A 22,044-nucleotide genomic window follows, 5' to 3' on the forward strand; every position below is an offset into this window, starting at 1 on the left:
TCTGCTTTTCACAATTTATTAACAAAATGATAAAATAAATAAATACAAATTGATCAAATGCTCCTAATATCAACTCCTCCCCATGTTCCCTACAGTATTTCCTAAACACTGCATACAAAGAATTCATCACAGAAGAGGCTCAATACAGAGGTAAGAATCCCACCAGACCAGTCACAATGTCAGGCCAACAGAAGACACATCTGGAACAGAAGTCAAAAAAATAAACACATTCCTTTCCAAAATCATTATGAAAAAATACAAACAATTATACAAATATTCAGATTGTGTAATTACCAATTTACACATTATTCAGCACACCAGGTGAACTTTTTCTTTATTCATATCGCTACAATGCATCTCACCAAATGGAAGATAAAAAAAGACTTTTGTTTTTTCTTTTTTTGAACTTTTCTTTTTTTGCACTCAAACACACCCCGATGGAATCAGCTGTGGATGAGGTAAGAAGCTGCAGGTGTACGTTTGGGTCCAGACAGATGGGCGGGCGGGCACGAGAGATTAATGACGTCATGTACCGACAGAATACTAGAAGGCCACAATCATGACTTGATCGTTTTAAAACTGATACAACTTAAAAGTCGGAGCAAACTACCTCGCAGGAACGACCCCCCAGCAGTCTTTTGTTTTTTTAGAATGCATGAGCAGTTAATGTGACCACGGGCGGGAATGCACGAGCGCGATGCCAACGCAGGAAAACGACATCTGTATGATATGCAGAGACGAAATGTATGCTCTCAGTGTTCTTTGGATAAGTTCACCCGGACGGCTCGGCGAAATCGAAACTGAGAAGCAATTTAGAGAGCCTTTCTCCCCGAACCGTCGCAGCTCTGCTGGGATCCCAACAGTCGGCACGCCGCATCAGCCAAATCAAGACTACAACGAAGAACCTAAACCCATGGATGTATTCAGAGAGCTGATGCAGGGCAGACACTCAGGCCTAACGCATGCCTCCTTTCCCCCACAGATCTCCTGCTCTGTAGCCCGGCATCACCTAAACCTCGGCCAAGCCATGAATCAAACAGTCATTGAACAAAGCAGAACCAATCAGAGCAGCGATTTCTCTCTGTTAACCCACGAGCCAGACAAAGCTAGGACTACTTTTTCGATGATCTTCCTCCTGCGTTCCACTGACAAGGTGCTGAAGAGGTCAAAGTTGGGGTAACTTCCCAGAAAGAAACTAGCGGCGGACACAATCCGTCGACTGCGTTCATGTTTGAACCAAGCGCTGGTCGAACTTGGGGTGACGTTACTCCAAATCCACAGGCTACTTCTACCAATCACCGGTAAGCGTTCTGCGGTAGGACCGCCCCACAAACGGCACCGTGTCAGTGGAGAACAGGTGTCCAGTTCTCCTTCATACATCCATGGAAAAACCTTCTGATTCTGAAGAAAGCCTTTGAACGCAGATGGTCGCTGCAACGTTTTAACACCTAAACGGTGCGCTCTGGCATCCGTGTCTGCCAGAACGCCCAAAGAAAAGAAAGTGACTCGAGTTTCACATGAAAACGTAAAAATAAAAGCAGATGCATATCAAAAAAACGTTTCGACACGTCTATTATCAAAGTTTGCATAAAAAGGCATGCGCTCCGCTGCCGCCGCTGCACTGACAGATGCTCTTAATCGGGTCAAAGTTTGATCATGCCAGACGCCTCATGTGACCTGATTTAGCAAACTCGGGCGTTATCTGAAGCCAAAGAAGAACCAGAACAGTGCAGAAGCAACAATGGACCTTTCACAATAAAACGAACGCGAGTCCAGCCAAGAAATCCGGGGAACCGGGATTCACACCTGCGCTCTACGTTGCTGACCGATCCCGGTCCGATAATACTGGTCAAATCAAAAAGTGCATCACAACACAGCTCCGAGCAGGTCATCATCATCATCGTCGGGAAAACCCCGACTGCTTCTCACCAAACGACCTCTGATCGCGTCTGCACAGGTGTTTTTTTTTTTCTCCGAATGGAAAAGTTAATCACAGAAAAAAACGAAAATAAAACACATTTAAGGCAACTCCTCTATTAAACATCAACAAAACACTATGCGGTTGATTTCAAACGGCATCATATATGAAATGTAGATTTAACTTGCATTGACTACTGGCAGCCTGAGGTGGAGGGACCGAGTTTGTGCTCCGGAGTGTGGGGGGAGCTCCTGGGACGGGGGACCGGAGGGTCATACGGAGGGGTTAGTAAGGTTCTACAAGTCACAGTGCAAGTCAAGAGACAAATATTATCTGCTGTTTGAAGAAAGGCACTCGAGGTACCTACTGTACAGAGGGAGAGGTCCAGTCTGACTGGAACACAAGTTCGGGCTCTTTGAAAGAAAACCTTGTTGAGACTCGATGACTACTCTGCTCTACTCATGAGTGAACACAGCCTCGCGTGATGAAGAACGCCGACGAACAACAAAACACACAACGAATGATACTCAGAGGGACCCGGGGACACCTTAGTTGCCTTTTTTCTTTTCTTTTTTTGTTAGAGTTGCATCTCTGGCTCTTCTTTCCCATCTGTGTTCGAATGGCCGAGCTCTTCTGACCGACGACATAAAACGCGACACGGCGGCCGAACGCATGGAAACGTTTCTGTGGGATCTTCTGAATGAAGGCAGTCTGTATACGAGAACACCGGGTGTCAGATATGCCGACTTGGTCGTAGTGATATGAAGTTAACGGTCACCCGCAGTCGCCCTGCAGCGTGTTCACCTCTGCGGTCACCGCCACGTGCACGTCGCTAAACGCCTTCTATCAGCACTCCAGAGACTGTACAGGTGTTAGCAGGAAAGTCCAACTACTGACGTTTCATCAGTAAGCAACACAGGCTGAAACACGCGGCCACCTTCACGTGTTCCTCGTCCTCCTCTGCTGCTGGGCCTACCCCACACCTACAGGGTATCACAGCCACTCACACAGCAGAGCTCCTGACCTGCCTCAGTCACACAGCAGACGGTGCCGGGCACGTCCAGTGTGCTGCTTGGATGCTTTGGAGCTGGCCGTGTCACTTTGGCGCTCCAACGCATCGTTTTGGATTCCCGACTCAAAGGCCACAAAATCTTTTTTACTGCTCGAGGTCATCGCTCGACTTCTCGACCAGCTGCAAAGAACAGAGCAGCGATATGGAGCTCTGCATCCAGCGGCTCTAGTCCCAGCGAACGTGCACGATGACAGAAAACAAACGGCGTCGGCACTCGGGGGTGAAGACGCCGCCGGGCAACTGAAACCTGGGCAACGATGCTCCAAAACAGCTCAAAGAAAGAAAGCGACAGAAATTCCAGCACAACCAGAGGCGCCGTCATTGCCTCGCTCCCAACAAGACTCAGCAGACCCACCTGAACCGACAGCCACAAACGACAGCGTCGTGCTTCGGCCACACAGAAAGAAAAGAGACGCACGTGTCTGACCGCGAGGGGACGAAGGCGCTTCTCGGGCCGCTCCTCCCAAAAACCGGAACTACGCACGTCAGACAGAGGTTTGTGTGTCCTCCGAGAAAAATATTGGCAATGTGGGGGATAAGTCACATCACAACAAAGAGATGCATACTCTGTTTAATTCCATATTAACATACAAAAAGCTCTTCAGCACTTCTTTGTAATGCAGCAAGCTTGTGCTTTAATCTCAGGATTATCGTCCTTTGAGATCCGTCGGAAGGAGCAGCTTCGTACGACAAACCCCTCTGTTTGAAGGAAAAAAGTTCCTTTAATGTTATTGTTTAGTAAGCTCTCCTGTCTCAATCTGGGGACTTCCAATTTCTGAAATGGTAGCATCTAAATATCTTACAACGCCGGCGATTTGATCTTTCGATACAGTAAGTGGACTTGTCCCTGCTGAATTTGGGTACGTCGTTTTGGCAGTTCAGGATTCAACAGAAACGCACACGATGCAAAGACGACCGCTTCAAAAAGAGGACTCCTTTGTGTGTGGATAATGCCAGTCCAGCAGGTTCAGGAACAGAAAGCACTTATTCTGAAGAAGACTAGGAAGACCTGAATATCTTTTCCTATAAAAAAGAAACACAGCCCAGATATAGTTTGTGTGTGTTGACATTGCAATATTGCAATTTCACATTTAGTGCTCACAGTTGACACACTTGACTCACGAATGAAAACTCAATCACTACACTTGACCGACACCACTGAAAACATCTGTTCGGCTACCGAGCCTGTTCGACCTCGTCCTTTGTACCTGTCGAACGCGCCGCTCGGCGTCTTTGCTGCCTGAGCTCAGGTGGGAGGAGATGGGGAGAGGATGGGCCGTTTGGTTACCGGGTGACTGCGAGTGGGAATAATGTAGGGATTATGGATCGCTCGGGAAGTCTTTCCAAAGGCGTCAGTGTGCTTCAAAAGAGCGACGATGCCGAGGCCTTTAAGGTTTCTGCAATAATGTTGTGTGTTGTTCTCGGACCTGGGCAGGTGAGCCCGGGTTTACACCACCAGGTGTACGTGTGGTTTGATGAGCGGACATGCTGCCAATCAGTCTCATCTGGAAAGTCAGACCCGTCACCTTCAAGGCAGCCGCATGCTTCAAAGCGCCAACCGCCGTCTTTAAAAAGACGATGTCTGAGGAGGGTCTCTGGCTGATATCGAAGGTTATCAGTCTAAGGTATGATTTTCAGAGCTGTTAGCGGTAATCAACTTTGAGGACGGACTGAAAATCCCATTTTCAGCCTTTTATCTTTCGCTCCCTTCAACAGTTGTTTGTACCCAGCTGTCGGGTACCTGGGTTAAGGTAAGTTAGGCCGCTCAGCGTGAGCGGTGTTGGCTAACGCATCATTTTCTCTGCAAAGTTCACCGTAATTCACAGACTACTACGTTTGACTTCCGATCAAAAACACCCAGATGCGACGTGATCCAGATTTCTAGGACTGTTTGCATCTGCAGCGCCTGTGGTTGGTACCACTCTGTGTTTGAAGCAAACTGAAGCCTTTTCACAGTGAAGGGGTGAAGGGATGCACGGGTTTCTCTCCTCACCGAAGAGATCCGGAGGTCGGACGACTGGGAAGGTCGGGACGGATGGTTAAGGTTCATGGTCGTTCACATTAAGTTCGTTGGGACGAGGGCACGAACAGGTTCATTTATCACAACACTGCTTTAGACCAGTAACCCCTGACAGATGTTTGGCTCCACGTTCTCGGCGTTCTTCGTGCCCATGTGAACCGTCTCCCCACCTCGCAGGGAACAGGGGCCACTGTAACAGGCACACACTGGTGTGATGATGAGTTAAATCTCCCTTTGAGCATTCCCACCATGACGTCTATCACTAATTGGCATGATGACACTGGTGCGCACGCCTTCCTGTACCCCAGCTCAGTGGGTGGAACAGCCTACGTCTTCCCAGAGTCACGTGACTTGGGCTGTATATCTACCATTGACACAGTCTGACAATACAATGCAAACAAACAACATTTATACAGATTGGCAACTTCAGGGCACCACACGGTGCAAGCAAGAGTCTTTTTTTTTAATATATATGTTTGAATTCCCCGACTGAAGAGACGCCGCGTTACTTTTTATTGTCCAAACTGCTGACGAGAGCTGGCAAAGAATGCTGGGAGGGTTCTGAGGTTTTGCTGTTGTTGGTGTTGCTGCCATCGCTTCCGGTGATCTCCTCCTGTTTCTTCTCTGCCGGGGTCTCTGGGGGGTTGACGGCAGCTGTCTTGTTTTCAGAGCCGGTGGCGGCGTTGGCGCCGTGGCCTCCACCGGGGCTCTGATCGGGACGGGCTGGCTCGGCTGTGCCGTTGGTGGTGGCAACGGCCGAAGAAGCGGGAACATTAGTTGCCGCGGCTACCTCAGTCTCAGGCTTGGCTACGATCTCCGCCTGGAGACCAGTCCCCGTGTTAGCCCCTCCCCCCGGCCCCGCCTTTCCGTCCGCCCCCACGCCGGTGCCGCTATCTGCCGTTAGGACCGTGCTGTCGGGCTGGCCGGAGGTGTCTCCGCCCGTCTGGTGGCTCCCCGCGGCTCCGTGCTCCTCGGGCTTGCTCCCTTCGGTGATGACGCTGGCCAAGGAGCTCCCCGCCTTCACCTTCTCCGCCGAGTTGACTTTGGGCGGAGCTTCAGAGCTGACCGCGGCCTCAGCCCTCTCCGGGACTCTCATGTCTTTGCCCTCCGTCTCTGCCAGAGCCTGGTTGAAGTTGAAGGCTTGGATGAGGCGAATCAGGTGTTTGACTTTGTCCAGGGAGAGCTGCATCTCCTTCTGGCGGGCCAGGATGGTGTTTTTGGTCTCCATGCATTTCTGAAAAAATGAAAACAGGTTTTAGTTTCATCTCCTCAAATAAAGAGAGCAGTGACAATTCACAGAAGCTGAAGTTGGCGGCAGGCATTTAACTGCAACAACAGTAAAAGTCCCTGTGACTGTGACGGCCGTGAGGACGAGCGTCTGTCCTGGAGCTGTGCTCGTTTACGGCACACAGTCCCGCTCGTCACTGCTGCTGCTGGAATTTCACGTGAAGCCGGAGAATAGCTCTAAAACAATACAGTTACAGTACGACGAGTTGTCCTGTCTTATTTTCATCGCTTACCAGCCCGACTCAGCATCCCTGAGGCAGATCGCTCAGGACCTGACAGGTAATTATACAACCTTCCTCTCACAATGCAGTATCGCGGTGCTTTATCCAAACACAAAAAACATGGCCATCACAGCAGCTGACAGTCTTCCCCCTGCTGAGCCAGCTCACAGCCAAAACTTTTAATAACTTTAGCGCTGCACAGATTATGAACGAGGGACTGGAGACTGGACCGAGGCATAAACGTGTGCGCTGAGCTCACTGTTATGGAGTTGCTGAGCTGCTTGACTCTCTGTTCCAGCTGCTCTCGCTCCAGTTTCAGCTCTGAGCTCCACTTCATCAGCTTCTGCTTCTCCTCTTCTTTAGCTGCAAGACAAAGACGGGAGAGTCGGTCAGAGCTCGCCGGTCCCGGCAGACGCGCGACACGAGAAGAGCAAAAGCTGCCGTCACCTTCTTTGTAAGCGATGTAGGAATGAACGATAGCCAGGGTTCCGGGCCAGGGAATGGCTTCTTCTTTCTTCAGGATCTGGAGAGAGAAGCTGGGAGTTTTCACAGAGGCGGAAGCTCGGAAAAGAGTTCAGGAAGACAAATTTAGCCACCACCCTGCGGTGGGGCCGATACGGGGACGAGCAATGGGGTGGATGGATGTGAGATGCAGATCTTTACACAATGAATGAGACAGAAGCACAAAAGAACAATACTGCATCACGTTTCTGCTTACAAAGGATCGAACAGTCCTAAAGTTCAGGCCAGCGTGGCAGAAGGCCCGCCGGAAGCACATTTCACAGTCTGGACTGCAGTACCCCCTTCCCCCTGACTCAGGATCAGTCTGCTGCGGTTACCTGATCTTGGCATTTTGGACAGATCCACATGCCTTTAGGAATGGTTTTCAGGGGTGGATCCAGGCAGTCCAGGTGATAAACACGAGAACACGTGTCGCACATGAGCAACTGGCCACTGCGTCTGCACACAGTGCAGAAGTCCTCATGGATGTCTCCCTGTGAGGAAGAATTGGACCAATCAGTTTCCCCACCAACCATCAGCGGAGAGGCAAGGCGGGGGCGCCGTGATCTGGTTTAGTTTACAGTCTGGGCTTGTTCTAATGACATGGTGTGTTGTGTTAATCGACTGAGCCCACACAGGGGAGTTAGAATGTGCTCTGCAGTAGAGTTATCAATGACGCTACAGGACTCTGTTCACTTTGTAAGGCTGAGTCAAAGTAAAATCAAGTGATGAGTGCGGATGAGTGTCATGGAGACGACAAACTAATGGAGGAGTGCAAATGGTGACAGAGCTACTGGGCCAAAAGGACCGTGTGTGACGGGGCGTCCAACCCTCTGAGCTGTCCGTCTCCCCCATCGTTACTTACATCCCCAGAGCTGGGGCTGGGCAGGGGGAGGGGATGGACGGGGCTGGAGGGGGAGGTCGGGGTGAGGCTGACCAGGTCCGGGACGCTGCTGTATTTGGGTGGACGACCTGGGTGAAATGAGACAGACGACAAAGACGGAAAACAAAGAAAAAAAGAAAGATGGAGAGGGGGGAGAAAACAAAAACAAACAGTCTGTATGACATACCTTGGAAAGGGAGTCTTCGTTGGCTAGCATGAGTCAGGGTGAGAGAGGAAGAGGAGGAAGAGGAGGAGTCAGAAGCACAGACAGCAGGGTTAGTGCTCCGAGCGAGCTGACGCCAAGCTCTAGTACAAAGCTGCCCGTGGACTCGTGTCAGAAGTCGACACCCCGGTGGCCGACCTCACGTTCCCACCTCGCCTTTTTGTCTTTCGACTTCCGGGCCTCTTCGGCACGAGCGGCTCAGCCTGTTGCCACTTAAAAGTCATAAAACGGCTTAATACGGGTATGAGATGCACGGACCCGACAGGCACGCCGAGGGTTGGGCGCTCAGTCGGGCCGACCTGCGAGCCCGTTACTGGCTTAACAAAGACCCGAAGTTAAAAGACAAACAGGAAGAGATGAATAAGAGAGCGGCTGCAGCGAGGTGGAAACCCGAGGCCAGCGTTTGGAGGGCGAAGGAACAGTCGAACATCAGTGCAGACACTGACGCAGACTTCTTCCGCCTCTTTCAGGGCGTGTTAAAATCTGACACCACGAGTTGCGCGTGAGGTTAGCGTCTAGCGTTACGACGTCTGCAGCTCGACTGTCGGAAAGTGTGATGTTATCGAATCAGAAACACCGTTAGTCGTGTTACCAGCGGCGTGGCTCCCAGCAAACAAACATCATGGGCGTTAACTGGGAGTCAGGGTGTTCCTACAATTCCCAGAATGCATTTCAGCTCTTCCCAGAGAAAACAGAGGGTCTAACCGGATTCATCCTCCTTCATCGGAGGCTCCACAGCTCTGATCACCAACCTCGGCATCGTTTCAGAGGGTACATCTGTGTCTGCGTTTAGTCTGTGAATGAAACCTGACATCATCGGCACTAAATGACGCGACACGCGGGCACGTTTCAGCCCGTTTGAAGCTTCAGAGCCTCGAGGACAAGTGAGCATGAATCCGGCTTTAGACGGAAACCCGACTGAAGCGACAGAGACAGGAAGCAGAAGCAGGAGAAAAGTTTCACAGCACGTTATTAGCACCGAGCATCAGATCAGACACTGATCTACTGTTTCTACTCTTCTTCCACTCAATGAAGCACACACACACACACACTCTTCTCTGCAGCTCTGCCACGACTCTCAGCTGATTATCGTCTCTACTGTAGCTCTGCCTGATTCTATTGTCATGCATCGTTCAGTCTCTACTGGTTTCTACTGTCATTTCTATCATCTTTGGTCTGATTTTCATACAGACCTCTCTTCCTGGTCCCCTGGTGCAGAGGGCTGTTCAGGTAACTCACTGCACTCTTTTTCCTCTGAAACAAAAGAGAAAAACATCGTTAAGTCGCTCAGCAAAATATTGGTGAAAACTACTTTTATCAACCTTCGAGCTTATTAAAAAAATGTTTGGTTTTATTCTATTACTGCAGAAAAATAACCCAAACTCGTAAACATGTCATCGTACTTTGCTTGACTCTAAATTCACAAACGTAAACGGGAGTCTGGGACGTACCTCGGGTTCAAACACGGCGCCGCTGTACACCGGGTTGGCCGTCGTTCTCCTCTTACGCTCCTGTCTTTTGCTCTGAATTTCTGCAAATAAAAACACATCAGCGTTTCCTGCAGATGTTTGCTCACGCAGCAGCTTCACGACACCAAGACTGAAACCATCGCTCACCTTCCAGGTGGTCGTGTGTTACCAGGCCCAAGGACACCATGAAGGCCAGTTTCTAAAGGAGACACAGCAGGTGAATCATCACGCTGGCAGGTTTGGTACAACAACAAAGTTGTGCGGTAGCAAAACGCGCTCCAAGCATCAAAGTAAACATCTGCAGGAGAACGTCCTGACACATAAATCCATCTTTTTAAAATGATACATTTTCAAATGAGATGCAGAATGAAAGTATTTTATATCGATGCAGTAAAGCAGCTCCTCTCATGCCTCTTTTCTCGCTCTCAAACCCCACCCAGGCACACAATGAAGCCCCACCCACTCTCTCCCTGTGGCCCGTCTTCCTTCTCTCTCCCCAACCGGTCGCAGCAGATGGCCCCGCCCCTCCCTGAGCCTGGTTCTGCCGGAGGTTTCTTCCTGTTAAAAGGGAGTTTTTCCTTCCCACTGTCGCCATCTGTTTGCTCATAGGGTCATATGATTGGTGGGTTTCTCTGGGTTATTTTAGGGTCTAATGATATAAAACACCTTGAGGCGACTGCTGCATAAATAAAACTGATTTGGTAAACAGCTTTTTCTGGGGTTTTGGATCATTGGGAACATCGTGCGCCTTTATCTCCTTTCATAACATCAGCCTGTGTGTGTACGTTTGAACTACAATATAATAACAATATGTTTTAATAACAATAACATTTACTTAAAGATATTAATATCTAGAATTTGCAGGTGAAACGTGTGACAACAGAGAAACGGTTCAGTGATTTGTGCTAGAAAATACACAACTTGTGTGTCCCTCTGTGGGTCATACCTCTGGGTTCTCCTCTTTCTTGGGGGGCCTGGGAGGAGGAGACACAGGAGCGGTTGAGGAGGAGGAGGACGGGAGGCTGACGACGGCGTGCTGCTCTGTTCCTCCTGGTTTAACAGTCTGCTGAGAGAAGACGAGACGAAGACGGCGAGCTTGAGTCACAGAAGAGCGACGACACTCGGGAGAACATTCCTTTATATGTTCATTATTTCTATTTTCTGTTTTTCATTGAAGAAAGAAGCAGAGGCCTCCACACGGCCTCCTTCAATAACACGGACCAATGTGACACAGCGCCATCGTTCAAAGACCCGAGGGTTGAACAGGCGTCCAGACTCCAGTGAGAACCCATCAGCTGCAAACACGGGACCTTCAGAGGGTGTGACAGTAAGACACGAGCAGACGACGCCTGCACGCAGCTCTGCAGCGCTGACTAATCATCAATTCTAACATACTAACGATACCCAAACAAGCTGTGAGCGTCCAGCTGCCCGATGCTCCAGCCGGAGAGCAGGTACGTTTCCTCTGATCACCGCTGTCGGGAAAGCAGCGCAGAGATTTAACCGTCACAGCAGCAGAATTTAAACGTGCGGGCCAGATCCACGAGTAAAAGTAGATCATTAGTGAGGTTCTCCTCGTCTATACAGACACCAGCTTTATAAATCACTTCAGTACTTTTAGAGGGAAAAACAGACCCTGCTGAAGTCTGAGAGGCCTGTTCGTTTCAGTGCTGTAGTTACCTGAATCACCACAGGGGGGTGCTATACTGGCACATAACCCTAACCTGTAAATGAACTAAAACTGATATCCAACCTTTCAGCGCTGGACACAGACCTTTACAGCGTGTCGGAGGAGCAGCGGCACACGAGCGCCACCTTTAAATCTTTAAGGTCATCGCCTTATTGTTTAAACATCAGAACTACAAAACTATCCAAAGGTTTCTGAAAGTAAAAAGTAAGATCTAAGGCCACGATTAAAATATTTCAGATCCTGCTGTGCTAAACAGCGCAGTACTGACGCAGTACTGACGCAGTACCTTACCTTGGGCTCAGTGGTCAGGCTGCTGATCTGGATCGGCTGGACCGGAGTCTGAGTGGGGACGGGGGTGGGCAGGGGCACCTGGGCGGGGCTGGCGAGGCGGGTGGGTGCAGCGGAGACTGGCGTGGTGATGACGATGCCCGTCAGCGGGGCGGCACCGGTCTTGCTGCAGGGCTGGCCGTTGACGATGCGGACCTGGTGGATGGGCGCCGACGACGACAGCGAGGACGAGAGCTTGGTGGCCAACATGACGGGCCGCTGCAGCAACTGGGGGGCCGCCATCATTGGTGGTGGAGGGGCCGGTGCGATCGGGACATTGGTGGGCGTGGCCAGCTTTGGCCGGACCTGATGACGACACACAGCCAATCACAAATCGGCACAAAAATGACCTGATACTGCCAGGTAACGCCACTGTGGAGCTCTACCTCAGCCTGACTGAGCCTACCTTTACTACTACTGCTGAAGCAGAGGAATGTTACAAACATTAGTTCATTTATTTTTATGTATTAAATCAAAAAAGACAGATACACCACATCATATGTTGAGTAAAGCAGTGCCAGCTCTGCTACCACACAAGCCCCGCCTCCAAAGTCCCAGTCTTTAACCACACCTACAGCTCACTCTCAGGGAATAAGGTGAGATGAGCCCTTCAGAGTGAGACAGGGGGCGGGGCTTCAGAGATACAGGCACTGCAAAGCTTTAATGTTTTATAAAGAATTTTGTCATCAAACTCTAACAGTATAAGATACACTGTACACATGTAACAATGTACTGGTAGGACAGAAAGGACACGAATCGTTTAGACTTATTAAAAATGTAAAAATACATTAGATAAAAAAATAAAAACGGATTTTCTCCAAAATCACCAATAAGGTCAAACGTGATTGGTGGAGGGAAAAAAACAAAACATAATATTGTTAACAATATTTAATAGTTTTATAAGCCCAACCCTTCAAACTTCATACAGAAGTACTCGAGTATTTGTTCGGAGCTAACAGACAAACGCTGCTCCTGGTAGGACGACTTCTGAGGCCTAACTCTGATGTTTGAGCCTGAGCTCCCGGTGGCGTTACTCAGCACAAACACCGCCCACGTTCCTCCAGTGGAAGGGTTAAAACACACCGACAGCCAGAAACACAAAAATACCAAGAAGCTGCAGGAAACAAGCTCTGACCAAAGAAAGGTAAAAGACACTGGTACACAGGCAGGAAACCTCCAAAAACACCTGCTCACAGGTCAGTCGGGAAATTAAAAGAAGCACAACGAGAGGAGAAGTGATGAGTAAGAGGCAGCACACAGAAAACAATGTTTTAGTGCCACGGAGCAAGGCATGAGCGTTTGCTTCGGCGCGCTCCCGCCCTCTGCTGGAGAGTGAGCACGCCACGTCGGGTGGGCCACACACACTGATCTGAGGGGGTTAGGGTTCGGAGGCGGGTCTCACAGTGACGCACCTGTGGCTGAAAGGCGGGTCGAGGCGTCAGTCTAGGAGGCGGGACAAACTGAGGAACTTTGATTGGCTGGGCGGCGGCCTGCACCTGAGACAAAACCACAGCAGATTGTGGATCTGTGCTGCTGACATCTGACCGACACGTCTGCTGCGCTCGGTTCAGGACGCGTCGCCAAGCGTTGACAGCAGAGCGTGGGAGTAAGTAACTCTGAGAACACGCGGGCTTCAAAGCAGGTAGATCACACACCTGTGGGCTCTGCTGAGGGAGCAGGATGGAGAACTGGCACAGAGCAGCTGCTTTTGCACCGCAGGAACGAGGAACCCTCCAGGGACCAAAATCGGTCCGGTGCTGTTCGCCAGTAAAACGCTCATAAACTTCGGGGTTGGGTACAAACTCATGGAGCTCATGGAGTCATGCCCCATCCCAGCACCGTACTGTAAACATACATTTACTCTTATTGGCTAAATGTTTCTCAAAAACTATAACAAAGTATCAATGTTCCTCTGGATGTAGCGACGTCGCTACATCCAGAGGAACATTGATACTTTGTAACATCCAGGTGTTTTGTGTCAGCGAGCTGTCTCCAGTCTTTTCCTTGAAAAGATTCCTGGGAGGAAAAGTTCAGAGTCTTTCAGATGGAACACTGAACCGCGTGCAGAACACTGTGACCTCGGTCAGTTCCTGCATCCAAAGCAGAGACCAACACTTGAAGCAAACCGGACCCTGCCCTGCTCTGAAACCTGAAACACGAGCCTCACCTCCAAGTTTGAACTCTGTTCATGTCAGCGCTGTTCGACAGCTGCGCTCATTTCTGTCTTCTGTGCAGTATTTTAATCGGTGGTTAGCAGACCTCAGGTGGTCGTGCTGTTACATCCTGTCCGCGCGGCTAAAACAAGTGTATGTTTAAAGGTAAGGCAAAGCTGCAGAAGTGTTTCAGAGAACGACGGCTGCAGAACAATTTAAAAACGACCTGCTGTGTTACGATTCGTCATTTCGATCGCTCCGTTTCTGACTTTTAAGCTTTTTTCCCTTTGGTCTGCTCTTCTTCACCTGACATGTTTTTAAAGATGGACCTCGCTGTGATCAGTTTACCCCATCAGCATCGAGGCCCGCCCAGGAAGTACCTACCCACGCCCAGAGGTGGTACTTTGTTGTGTCTGGCGGCCCAGGAACGGGCGCAGAGATGTTCCCGCGGTGGAAAACCACCTGGAAAACCCTCAGTCGTGTCGTGACGTGTTCTTTTTGCAATCATGCGCCTCTGTGAGGGGAACTGACCCCCAGAGGGAGATGCTAGAAGCTGCCGCTGCCGCCACAGCCCGCTCGAGCGCTTTCAGAGAAACAGAGTCACGTGAAAGCGCACGCAGGCGGGTCAGCAGGCGGCGGTCTGAAGCGTCTCCTGAGCTCGAACAGATCGCACCGACAGCACACTTACCACCATGGCGTTCTTGGACACCAGCCGCATGGGCTCCGAGCTCTGATTGGTCAGCTTGCCGGCCACCTGGAGGTTGATGGGGGCGTTCTGCGAGTCGGGTTTGGTGATAGCTGTGGTTACCATAGCGACGGTGGGCGGGCGCTGCGGCAGGACGGTGCCGGGGGCAGCTTTCAGCACCAGCGTCTTTGTGGTGAGGACCGGCGTCACTGTCAGCGTCTGTGGAGGGAGAATTTAACCCACGACACATTTAAAGACAGTCGGATTTTAAGTCATCCTGTAAACGGCGCGTCGGCTTTCATACCTGCTGCAGCGCTCCAGGTATCTGCTGGCTCTGCAGTGGGTTGGCCGGCTTGATGTCTCCTCCTCCAGGAGGAGTTTGGACCTGCAGCTGCAGCTTGGCCTCCGGCTCCTGCTTCACCAGCAGCTCCTTCCTCAGCTGCTCCACCACCTTTTTCTGCAGGCGAGAGCACAGGACATTAATCCCGCAGCAGGCGCCACTTCTCCATTCAAAAAAGCTTTATTGAAACAAAGTAAGGAACAAATGATATGGGGGGGGGGCTGGGCTGAAGGGTGTGGAGGCAGAGGGTCGACTCTCAGAGGGAAAAAGCTTTTTAAACTTTACTTTGGGGCAGACTCATATAAAAAGTGTGTTTTTTAACTGGTGATTGTTCACGTGATCATTTAATTTAGAAAAGTTACTGTGAAAATAAGTACAAATAAGTACAAATAAGTACAAATAAGTACCCAAGCATCTCTGCATGACTGAGGAGGAGGGGGAGGGGCAAAAGAGAAATAAGTGAAAGAAGCAAAAAGAATGAAAAGCAGAAGAAGAAAGGGGTGGAGCTCAGGTCACGCACACACTGGCGACTGAATTCTCAGTCGGAGGATAAAGCCCATCTGTTGCTTAGCAACAGTCGACTCAGAAGCAGGAACTTAATGGAGTGAAACACAATGAGGACGCCGCGAGAGAGAAAGCAGAGAAACACAGAGGAGGAGGAAAGTGGCGGCTTTCAGAGAACTGTTTGACCTTCTGCCAATAACGTGCAGCACTTCAACTGCCGCCGCTGCCGCCGCCGCCGCACAGGGATGTTTAATCTCGCAGGACTTCTGCTTTCACAGGTCCGATTCTAAAAACACACACTACCTGTTTAACTCAGCCTTTCTCGGCCTGCTCGGGAGGTTCAGGCGTGATGACGTCAGCGCGTGATGGTGAGGCGCACGCTCTAAAAAAAAGGTCAAGGGTCACGCACTTTTTCCCAGCACATCTGAATGAAAGAAAAAGTGCAATAAAAAAAATCTCAAATCGCTCCTTTTCCCCAGAATCAAAGAGACTCGGCCATGAGAGCAGCTGCACGGCTGCCAGTTTAATTACAAGAAGAAGAAGCAGGAGCAGGAAATCACCTACACTTCTTCTTTTGAACTTCCTTCAGACTGTTACTCTGAGCCCACCCCTCACGCTCCTGCTCATATTCCCACTGAGGCAGTTTATCATCAGGTGGGAGCCGAGCTCAGCGCGAGACTAATCTGCCGACTCTCTGAAACCAACTTTAGTCATCTGTGGTTACGCAAGATGCCCGCCTGCACAAATACGCGCACGGCTTTCTGTTTCCCCACAATAATCTGAGCTAATCCCGACTCCAACATCATCTCAGCACACTTCAGTCTGCACAAACTCTTATCCAACAACGTCTTCTTTAATTCTGCACGATGTCGAAGCAGCGAGCACAAAATGTTTCACACGCAGAACAAACACAGCGAGAAACACGCAGGGAGCAGATAAAAATAGGAGGCACAATGAAAGTGTTCAAAAATAACAGAAGACAAAGAGACTACAGACGTGACGTAACACGCAGATGCTCATCTGATCCATATATCACAGGGACTATTATGAACGCCAGACACCAAACAATCACAAAGCCATAGAGAAAGACCCCAAACACACAGAGTCAAACAACAGCCACGAGGAAGAAACGAACGACCACCGAAGCTCATGAAAGAGACCGACCCAGTCACAAACTGACAATGATGCAAAACAAATAGTCAAAGACACAAACGTGCACCGCTGTCTCTGCCACTGCTGGCTCTTCTGTGTCGTTCATTAATAATGTTTGATATCAGAATGACGTAAGCTCATGAGGTGAGACTGTACCACTGCCCTGAGCTTTGGCCTCAGAGCGTGTCACTCCTACAGCTGGACTTTAGCGTCTGTGAAGCTGAAGCGCTCCGAGCTCACGTTTCTTTGTTTGAAACAAAGGGTGAACTCACCCTCTAATATCACAGAAGGTCACGCTTTAAACGAGCCCACGGACACCAGCTCGTTAGCACAAAGCTAAATCGCATACCTGCTTCTCGCTGAGCGCTGTGATCTTTGCTTGAAGTTCGTGGAGCTGCTTCTTCAGATCTGCGTTCTAACAAAAAACAAATGCCGTGAAAAAAAACGTCTGAAAAGTTTGAAGCTTCAGAGGTGCTGATAAGAAATAAGAGCTTGGACCTTACCTGAGGGTCCTGCTTCATCTGAGCAACCAGTTTCTGCAGAAAGAAGAGAGAAAACAGATCACGCTGACACCTGCTGGTCATCACAGGGAACTGCACCCGAAACAGAGCAGCGCTCGCTCTGACGGACGCGCGTCCTTTGATAAGGATCATATATAAACGAAATAAACAAATGAAAACAGATAAAAGAGACCACACCTGACCCTGATTTCTTTTTTCCTGTTTTACCATCACACTATGAACATTTTCAGCTTTTTCATCACTTCATTTAGTACAGCAGACATCCACGTGACAGGGTGAAAAACAGATTTAAGCTCCATTAAAACACAGCCCACTGCAGGCCTCACAGTCTGCAGACTGAATGTGGCTTTACCCCTTACTCCCCTACTAGAGTTTCACTTTATTTTACTGGTATTATAATGCACTTATATGTACCTCCACATGTCAGCTACACTAGGAGGTAACAGGTCAGGTTTTCCCAGGAAACAAAGAAATAATTAGACTGTAGATGAATTTAAGCGATGCGTAACTTCAGGTAGTTATTATAGTAATATTAGTATATTATTAGTATTGTGTTATTTCTTGTTTATCTTGTGGAAAAAACAATATTTCTACACTGTAAGCGTGCTGCAGTTTTCAGGGTGGTTTACTCCGCCCAAAAAGTGCGACTGTGCTCCGACGTTACGGTTTCACATTTATGGTGGTAAAGAAAGGACTGACAGAACATCAACATAATGAATATTAAATACCAATGAATCCACTCTATAATCTGCTTACATGAACTTACGATGTGACGTGGAAACATTGTTTTTCCTGTGAAACTACTTAAACTCACAGTATAATTATTCCTCAGGCTCCTGTAAAAACCCCACCTGTTGCCTCCTGATTCAATCCGTATGTATTTGTAGTAAAGGAAGCAGGCTGTGTTATGGAGCGTTACTCAGTGTCCTGCCTCAGTGCGTTCATGCAGACGCTGAACTTTGAAAAAGAGGAGCGAGCGGCCAAGACAGGAAACAGCTGAGCCCACAGCGTACCTGATGGATCTGGATCTCCACCTTCAGGGCCTCCTGTAACGTCTGTAATTCCATCATGGATCCAGTCAGTCTGCCAGCCGATCGATCAGCCTGCGCGCACACACACAGAAAGGTGAGACGCTGGTGTTTCAGGGCTACACTTACCACACCTGTGTGTGTGAGCTCTCACCTGAACACTGTCTCCAGTAGGAAAACCATCCAACTGAAGCATTAAAGTGGTGCTGCAGAGGAAACGAGGCACAGACACACGGATGACTACAGGGCAGGTAACCTCACCTGAAGCTGTTCATTACACACAAACAGGCTCCGAGCTTCATCGCGCCCAAACATCAAACACTTCATTCACATCAGCATTAATGAGCCTCACACTCCAGCATAACAGCACTCACCACCTGGCTGTGGGACCGGACTCCACCCCTCTGTGCTGCCCTGTAACACACAGCAAACGCACACGTTACAGGCCCAGTGTGTTTAGGAGACTTTAAATAAAAGACGTCTTTATTCTAACAACGATCAGTCCTGAGCCAGCACAACTCAGCAGGTGTGCAGCGGCACACACCTTCAAAATAAAACACACGTTTGTGGACTCGATTTGTACGTCCTCACCTTTCTACCATCTGCTGATGTTTTCTGAAGCTTTCAGCTTCCTGCGAATGTTTGCTGTTCACGTTTTAAGATGATTCTTTTTGTTATTTGACAGTTTGGGTTTGTTTTTTCTTTGCTCCATAAAACTTTCACATGTGAGCCTGATCAGGTCACACTGCCCACAGTGGTTCAGAGGTCATGTGACAGACCAATCTTTGGTACAAATGCATTCAAATCAAAGAGGAGCATTAAGAACGAGCCCTGTGCAGTACTCGCTCGTGTTTCTCTGCTGGAGAGGAAACAAAAGAATAAACCGACACATTTTTCCTCAAAAACACAAAGAAAATCATTCAGAGAAAATCATCATCATAATAATGTGTTGCATCACCAGCCTGTTAGCTCATCCCTGCCCCTGCAGCGCCCCCTGCTGTGTGGATGCCAACATTTACATGTCTTTGCATCAGTGAGACAAAAAACATTTAAACTAAAAACACCAGAAACAGGAACTAACATAAGGGTCAAGGCCCTTCAAAGTGTCGCCAGAAATACACCCAGGGTCCTGAGAAGATTTATTATTTATGAAGAATCCACGGAAGAAGTTAATCAAGGAAAAACATCCGCATCATGTCTCTGAATGCTGTTTGGGGTTAACGTGAGCAACACATCAGGAAAAAGTACTCAGGAGTACAAAGAAATGGAAATACTCGAGTACTTCACACCCCAGCCCGTAACCTGCAGACAAATGAAGTACCGAAGTACTCATAAAAACTGTAAAAGCTACAAAATAAAGTGCATAAAACATAAAAACTGCTTCATTTTTACATTTTTGAAGTTTCATTAGAATAAAAAGAAAAGAAAGAAGTGCACAAGTACTTTCACTGTAAGTACACACAAGTATTATAGCCTCCAGCTTGCGCCTCAAGGTACTTTGAGTGATTGTTGGGTATTTTGTAAGCTTAATTAGTACTACATAATCCTCTGAACTAGGGCTGTTCGATATAACGATATATATCGGACGACGATATAAAAACGTCTGTCGTTTCATTTTACGCTGTCGTTTGTTTCGTGGTGTCGCAAAATAAACTGTTTACGGCAATATTTGTTCATGTTTTGATGTCACTGTAGCGGCTGTATTCTTAAAGTTCTCTCTTTCTCTTATATTTAATATAACCACACTACGGACGGACAAGCGCCTGTTGACGGTAACGCCATCGCGTGTCCGCTTGTTTATTTTCCACATAAACCTTTCACAATAAAGCTCAAGATCCTGTTGAGACTTTTCAAAATAAACTGAATCACGTGAAAGAGCAGATTATTTACAGATGAGAAGTAAAAAAGACGCCAGGTGCTAAAAAATAAACCTTAGACTCAAACGTTAGAACAGGCTTTTCCCCGCAGCACGCCGTGTAATAAATACTCACAAAGAAAACGGCGGCCGTTACAACTTATGTCTAACAATGTATCGTTTCATGCATCGGTTAAAACACTCGACTCCAGCTACATGACGCGCAGCTGGAAACACTTCACCCAAGTCGAGCTGCCCGAGATTCACAGAATTTACAGAAAATGTTACATTTTTGTGATTTATATCGTTATCAGGACGATAGATGTCTTATATCGGGGTATGAGATTTTGGTCATATCGCACAGCCCTAATCTGAAACATAGTATCAAGTAGTGAAAAATAAGTAGTAAAGTACCTCAAAACTGCACTGATGATGTAGTAGTACTACTATGTGAGAAAAACTATTCAAGTACTTCCTGTTTTCAAATCCTCCGATTTACGGTTGAAAGACTGAAAGCTGAAACTAGTGCAGTAAAAAGTACTTTTACCTGTAAAATGTACAGGAGTACACTAGAGAAAATACTCCAAGTACCTCAAACTGTCGTCACACGTGTCGTAAATGTACTACAACACAGCCTGTGACCCGGGAACGGAGTACTGCGATTTAATGTTTACTACTTCAAAAGTTTAAAAACAACAAAGTAACTGCAGTAATAATGCAGTAAAAAGTACAACATTTAATGTAGTACAGCGTATTAGTAAAATCAGATTTAAATACTCATCGATGTCGTCGTTCATCAAGTACTTTCCACCACAAACGTGGAGAAGTACTTAAAAATGTAGTATTCAGATAAGCTGAGTGCAGTAAAAAGTACTTTTAAAACAATAAACAGAGTATTTTAGCTTCCTGTACTGAGTTTCAGGCTGTGGCGTGAAGTACTTTTTCTTACTAGTACTTTGATTTCCTGTGTTGTACTTTAAAAACTGTAATTACACAAAAACTGTGCAGTGAAACAAAAAGTACTTTGACTTTCCTTCAAGTTTAACCAACTCCATTAATACTACGAAGTACTGCATTAGTACATACTACATGTAAACTCATTCAGAGGGAAAAAGTACCATAACTATAGTACTTAACTATTTTGAAGTACATATTATTATTGACCTAGAGAAAAATACTACATCATTACTGTAAAGCACAGACAGACGTGTACTCGGATGCTTTTTTCCAAGTACATAAACATATAAACTAAATACATGTAGTACTGCTGAATCAAGCGTACTTTAAGTGGCTCGCAGTACTCCGCTTTGTTGTTTTTAAAAGTACACGATTTAACCACTAGACCCGTTTTCCAAGTACCTCAACACTACACAAGATGCAGTAGTGCCGTATTACTAATTTAGTAGAAAGTACTTCATGTCCAAAACTCAACACCTGAGTCATGAAGTACTGTGATTTTCTGTGCTGTAGTTTAAAGTATTACTCAGACTTCCTACTGGAGTAAAGTATCTCTATGCAGTATTAGTATTTGAGGAATCTACTTTTCAAGTACTTGAAAACTAAAAACAGGGGAAAGTACTCCATTATACAACTGTCACTGAAAAGCTTTAGTAGTACTAAGAGAATAAAACTGAAGTACTTCCAGTTTCTGAGCAGCTCAAACACGTATTTAAGTTCAGTAGTACTCTGTTAAAAGTACTTTAAACACAGCCTGAAACCTGAGACAAAGGGACTCAAAGTACTTTTGTACTGTGTATTTTGTAAGTACCTGCAGTAACAAAACTCTTGTAGAATACAAGAACAGAGTAACAAAAAATACTAATACTCAGGTACATCTGCTTTATGAGTACATACAACTATTAAAACTGCAGTATTCAGTAGTAAAAGGTTTCCCTTTGAAATGCAGTCTAGAGCAGTACATGTACAGTACCTCAAACCTTAGTTAGAAGTGTAGTACTGTAGTACTAATTAGTAAAAAAGACTTACTTCCATCTTATAGTTTAAGTATAGTACAAGTACACAAGAGGACAAATAAACACCAAAGTACTCCATGGTCCAGGTCATTCAAAAATGTACTTATACATTGTAGTACTGCATTACAAAGTACTTTAAACTGCAGTCTATAACATGGGACAAGTACTTTGGTTTACTAATGAATCCACCACTTCGCTTAGTACACGCTTAAGGTACCAGAA

General features: G+C 47.6%; 1 protein-coding gene across 1 annotated transcript in view; it reads right to left on the bottom strand.

Annotated features, from left to right (window-relative positions):
* phf21ab (PHD finger protein 21Ab) overlaps nt 1-22,044 on the bottom strand; it is a 23,387-nt gene continuing 1,343 nt past the window's right edge. Inside the window, 20 exon segments of the mRNA XM_084936661.1 lie at nt 1-6,244; nt 6,778-6,881; nt 6,966-7,041; nt 7,358-7,513; nt 7,885-8,004; nt 8,007-8,050; nt 8,053-8,112; nt 9,319-9,379; nt 9,577-9,656; nt 9,742-9,793; nt 10,541-10,660; nt 11,576-11,917; nt 13,024-13,107; nt 14,453-14,668; nt 14,754-14,906; nt 16,795-16,860; nt 16,949-16,981; nt 17,980-18,069; nt 18,149-18,200; nt 18,369-18,408. Of these exon segments, the coding sequence (XP_084792787.1) occupies nt 5,516-6,244; nt 6,778-6,881; nt 6,966-7,041; nt 7,358-7,513; nt 7,885-8,004; nt 8,007-8,050; nt 8,053-8,112; nt 9,319-9,379; nt 9,577-9,656; nt 9,742-9,793; nt 10,541-10,660; nt 11,576-11,917; nt 13,024-13,107; nt 14,453-14,668; nt 14,754-14,906; nt 16,795-16,860; nt 16,949-16,981; nt 17,980-18,069; nt 18,149-18,190 (2,628 nt within the window). The 5' untranslated portion in view covers nt 18,191-18,200; nt 18,369-18,408 and the 3' untranslated portion in view covers nt 1-5,515.

This window comes from Perissodus microlepis, chromosome 7 (assembly GCF_051167445.1).
Source record: "Perissodus microlepis isolate ML-2025 ecotype Zambia chromosome 7, ASM5116744v1, whole genome shotgun sequence".
Lineage (NCBI taxonomy): Eukaryota > Metazoa > Chordata > Actinopteri > Cichliformes > Cichlidae > Perissodus > Perissodus microlepis.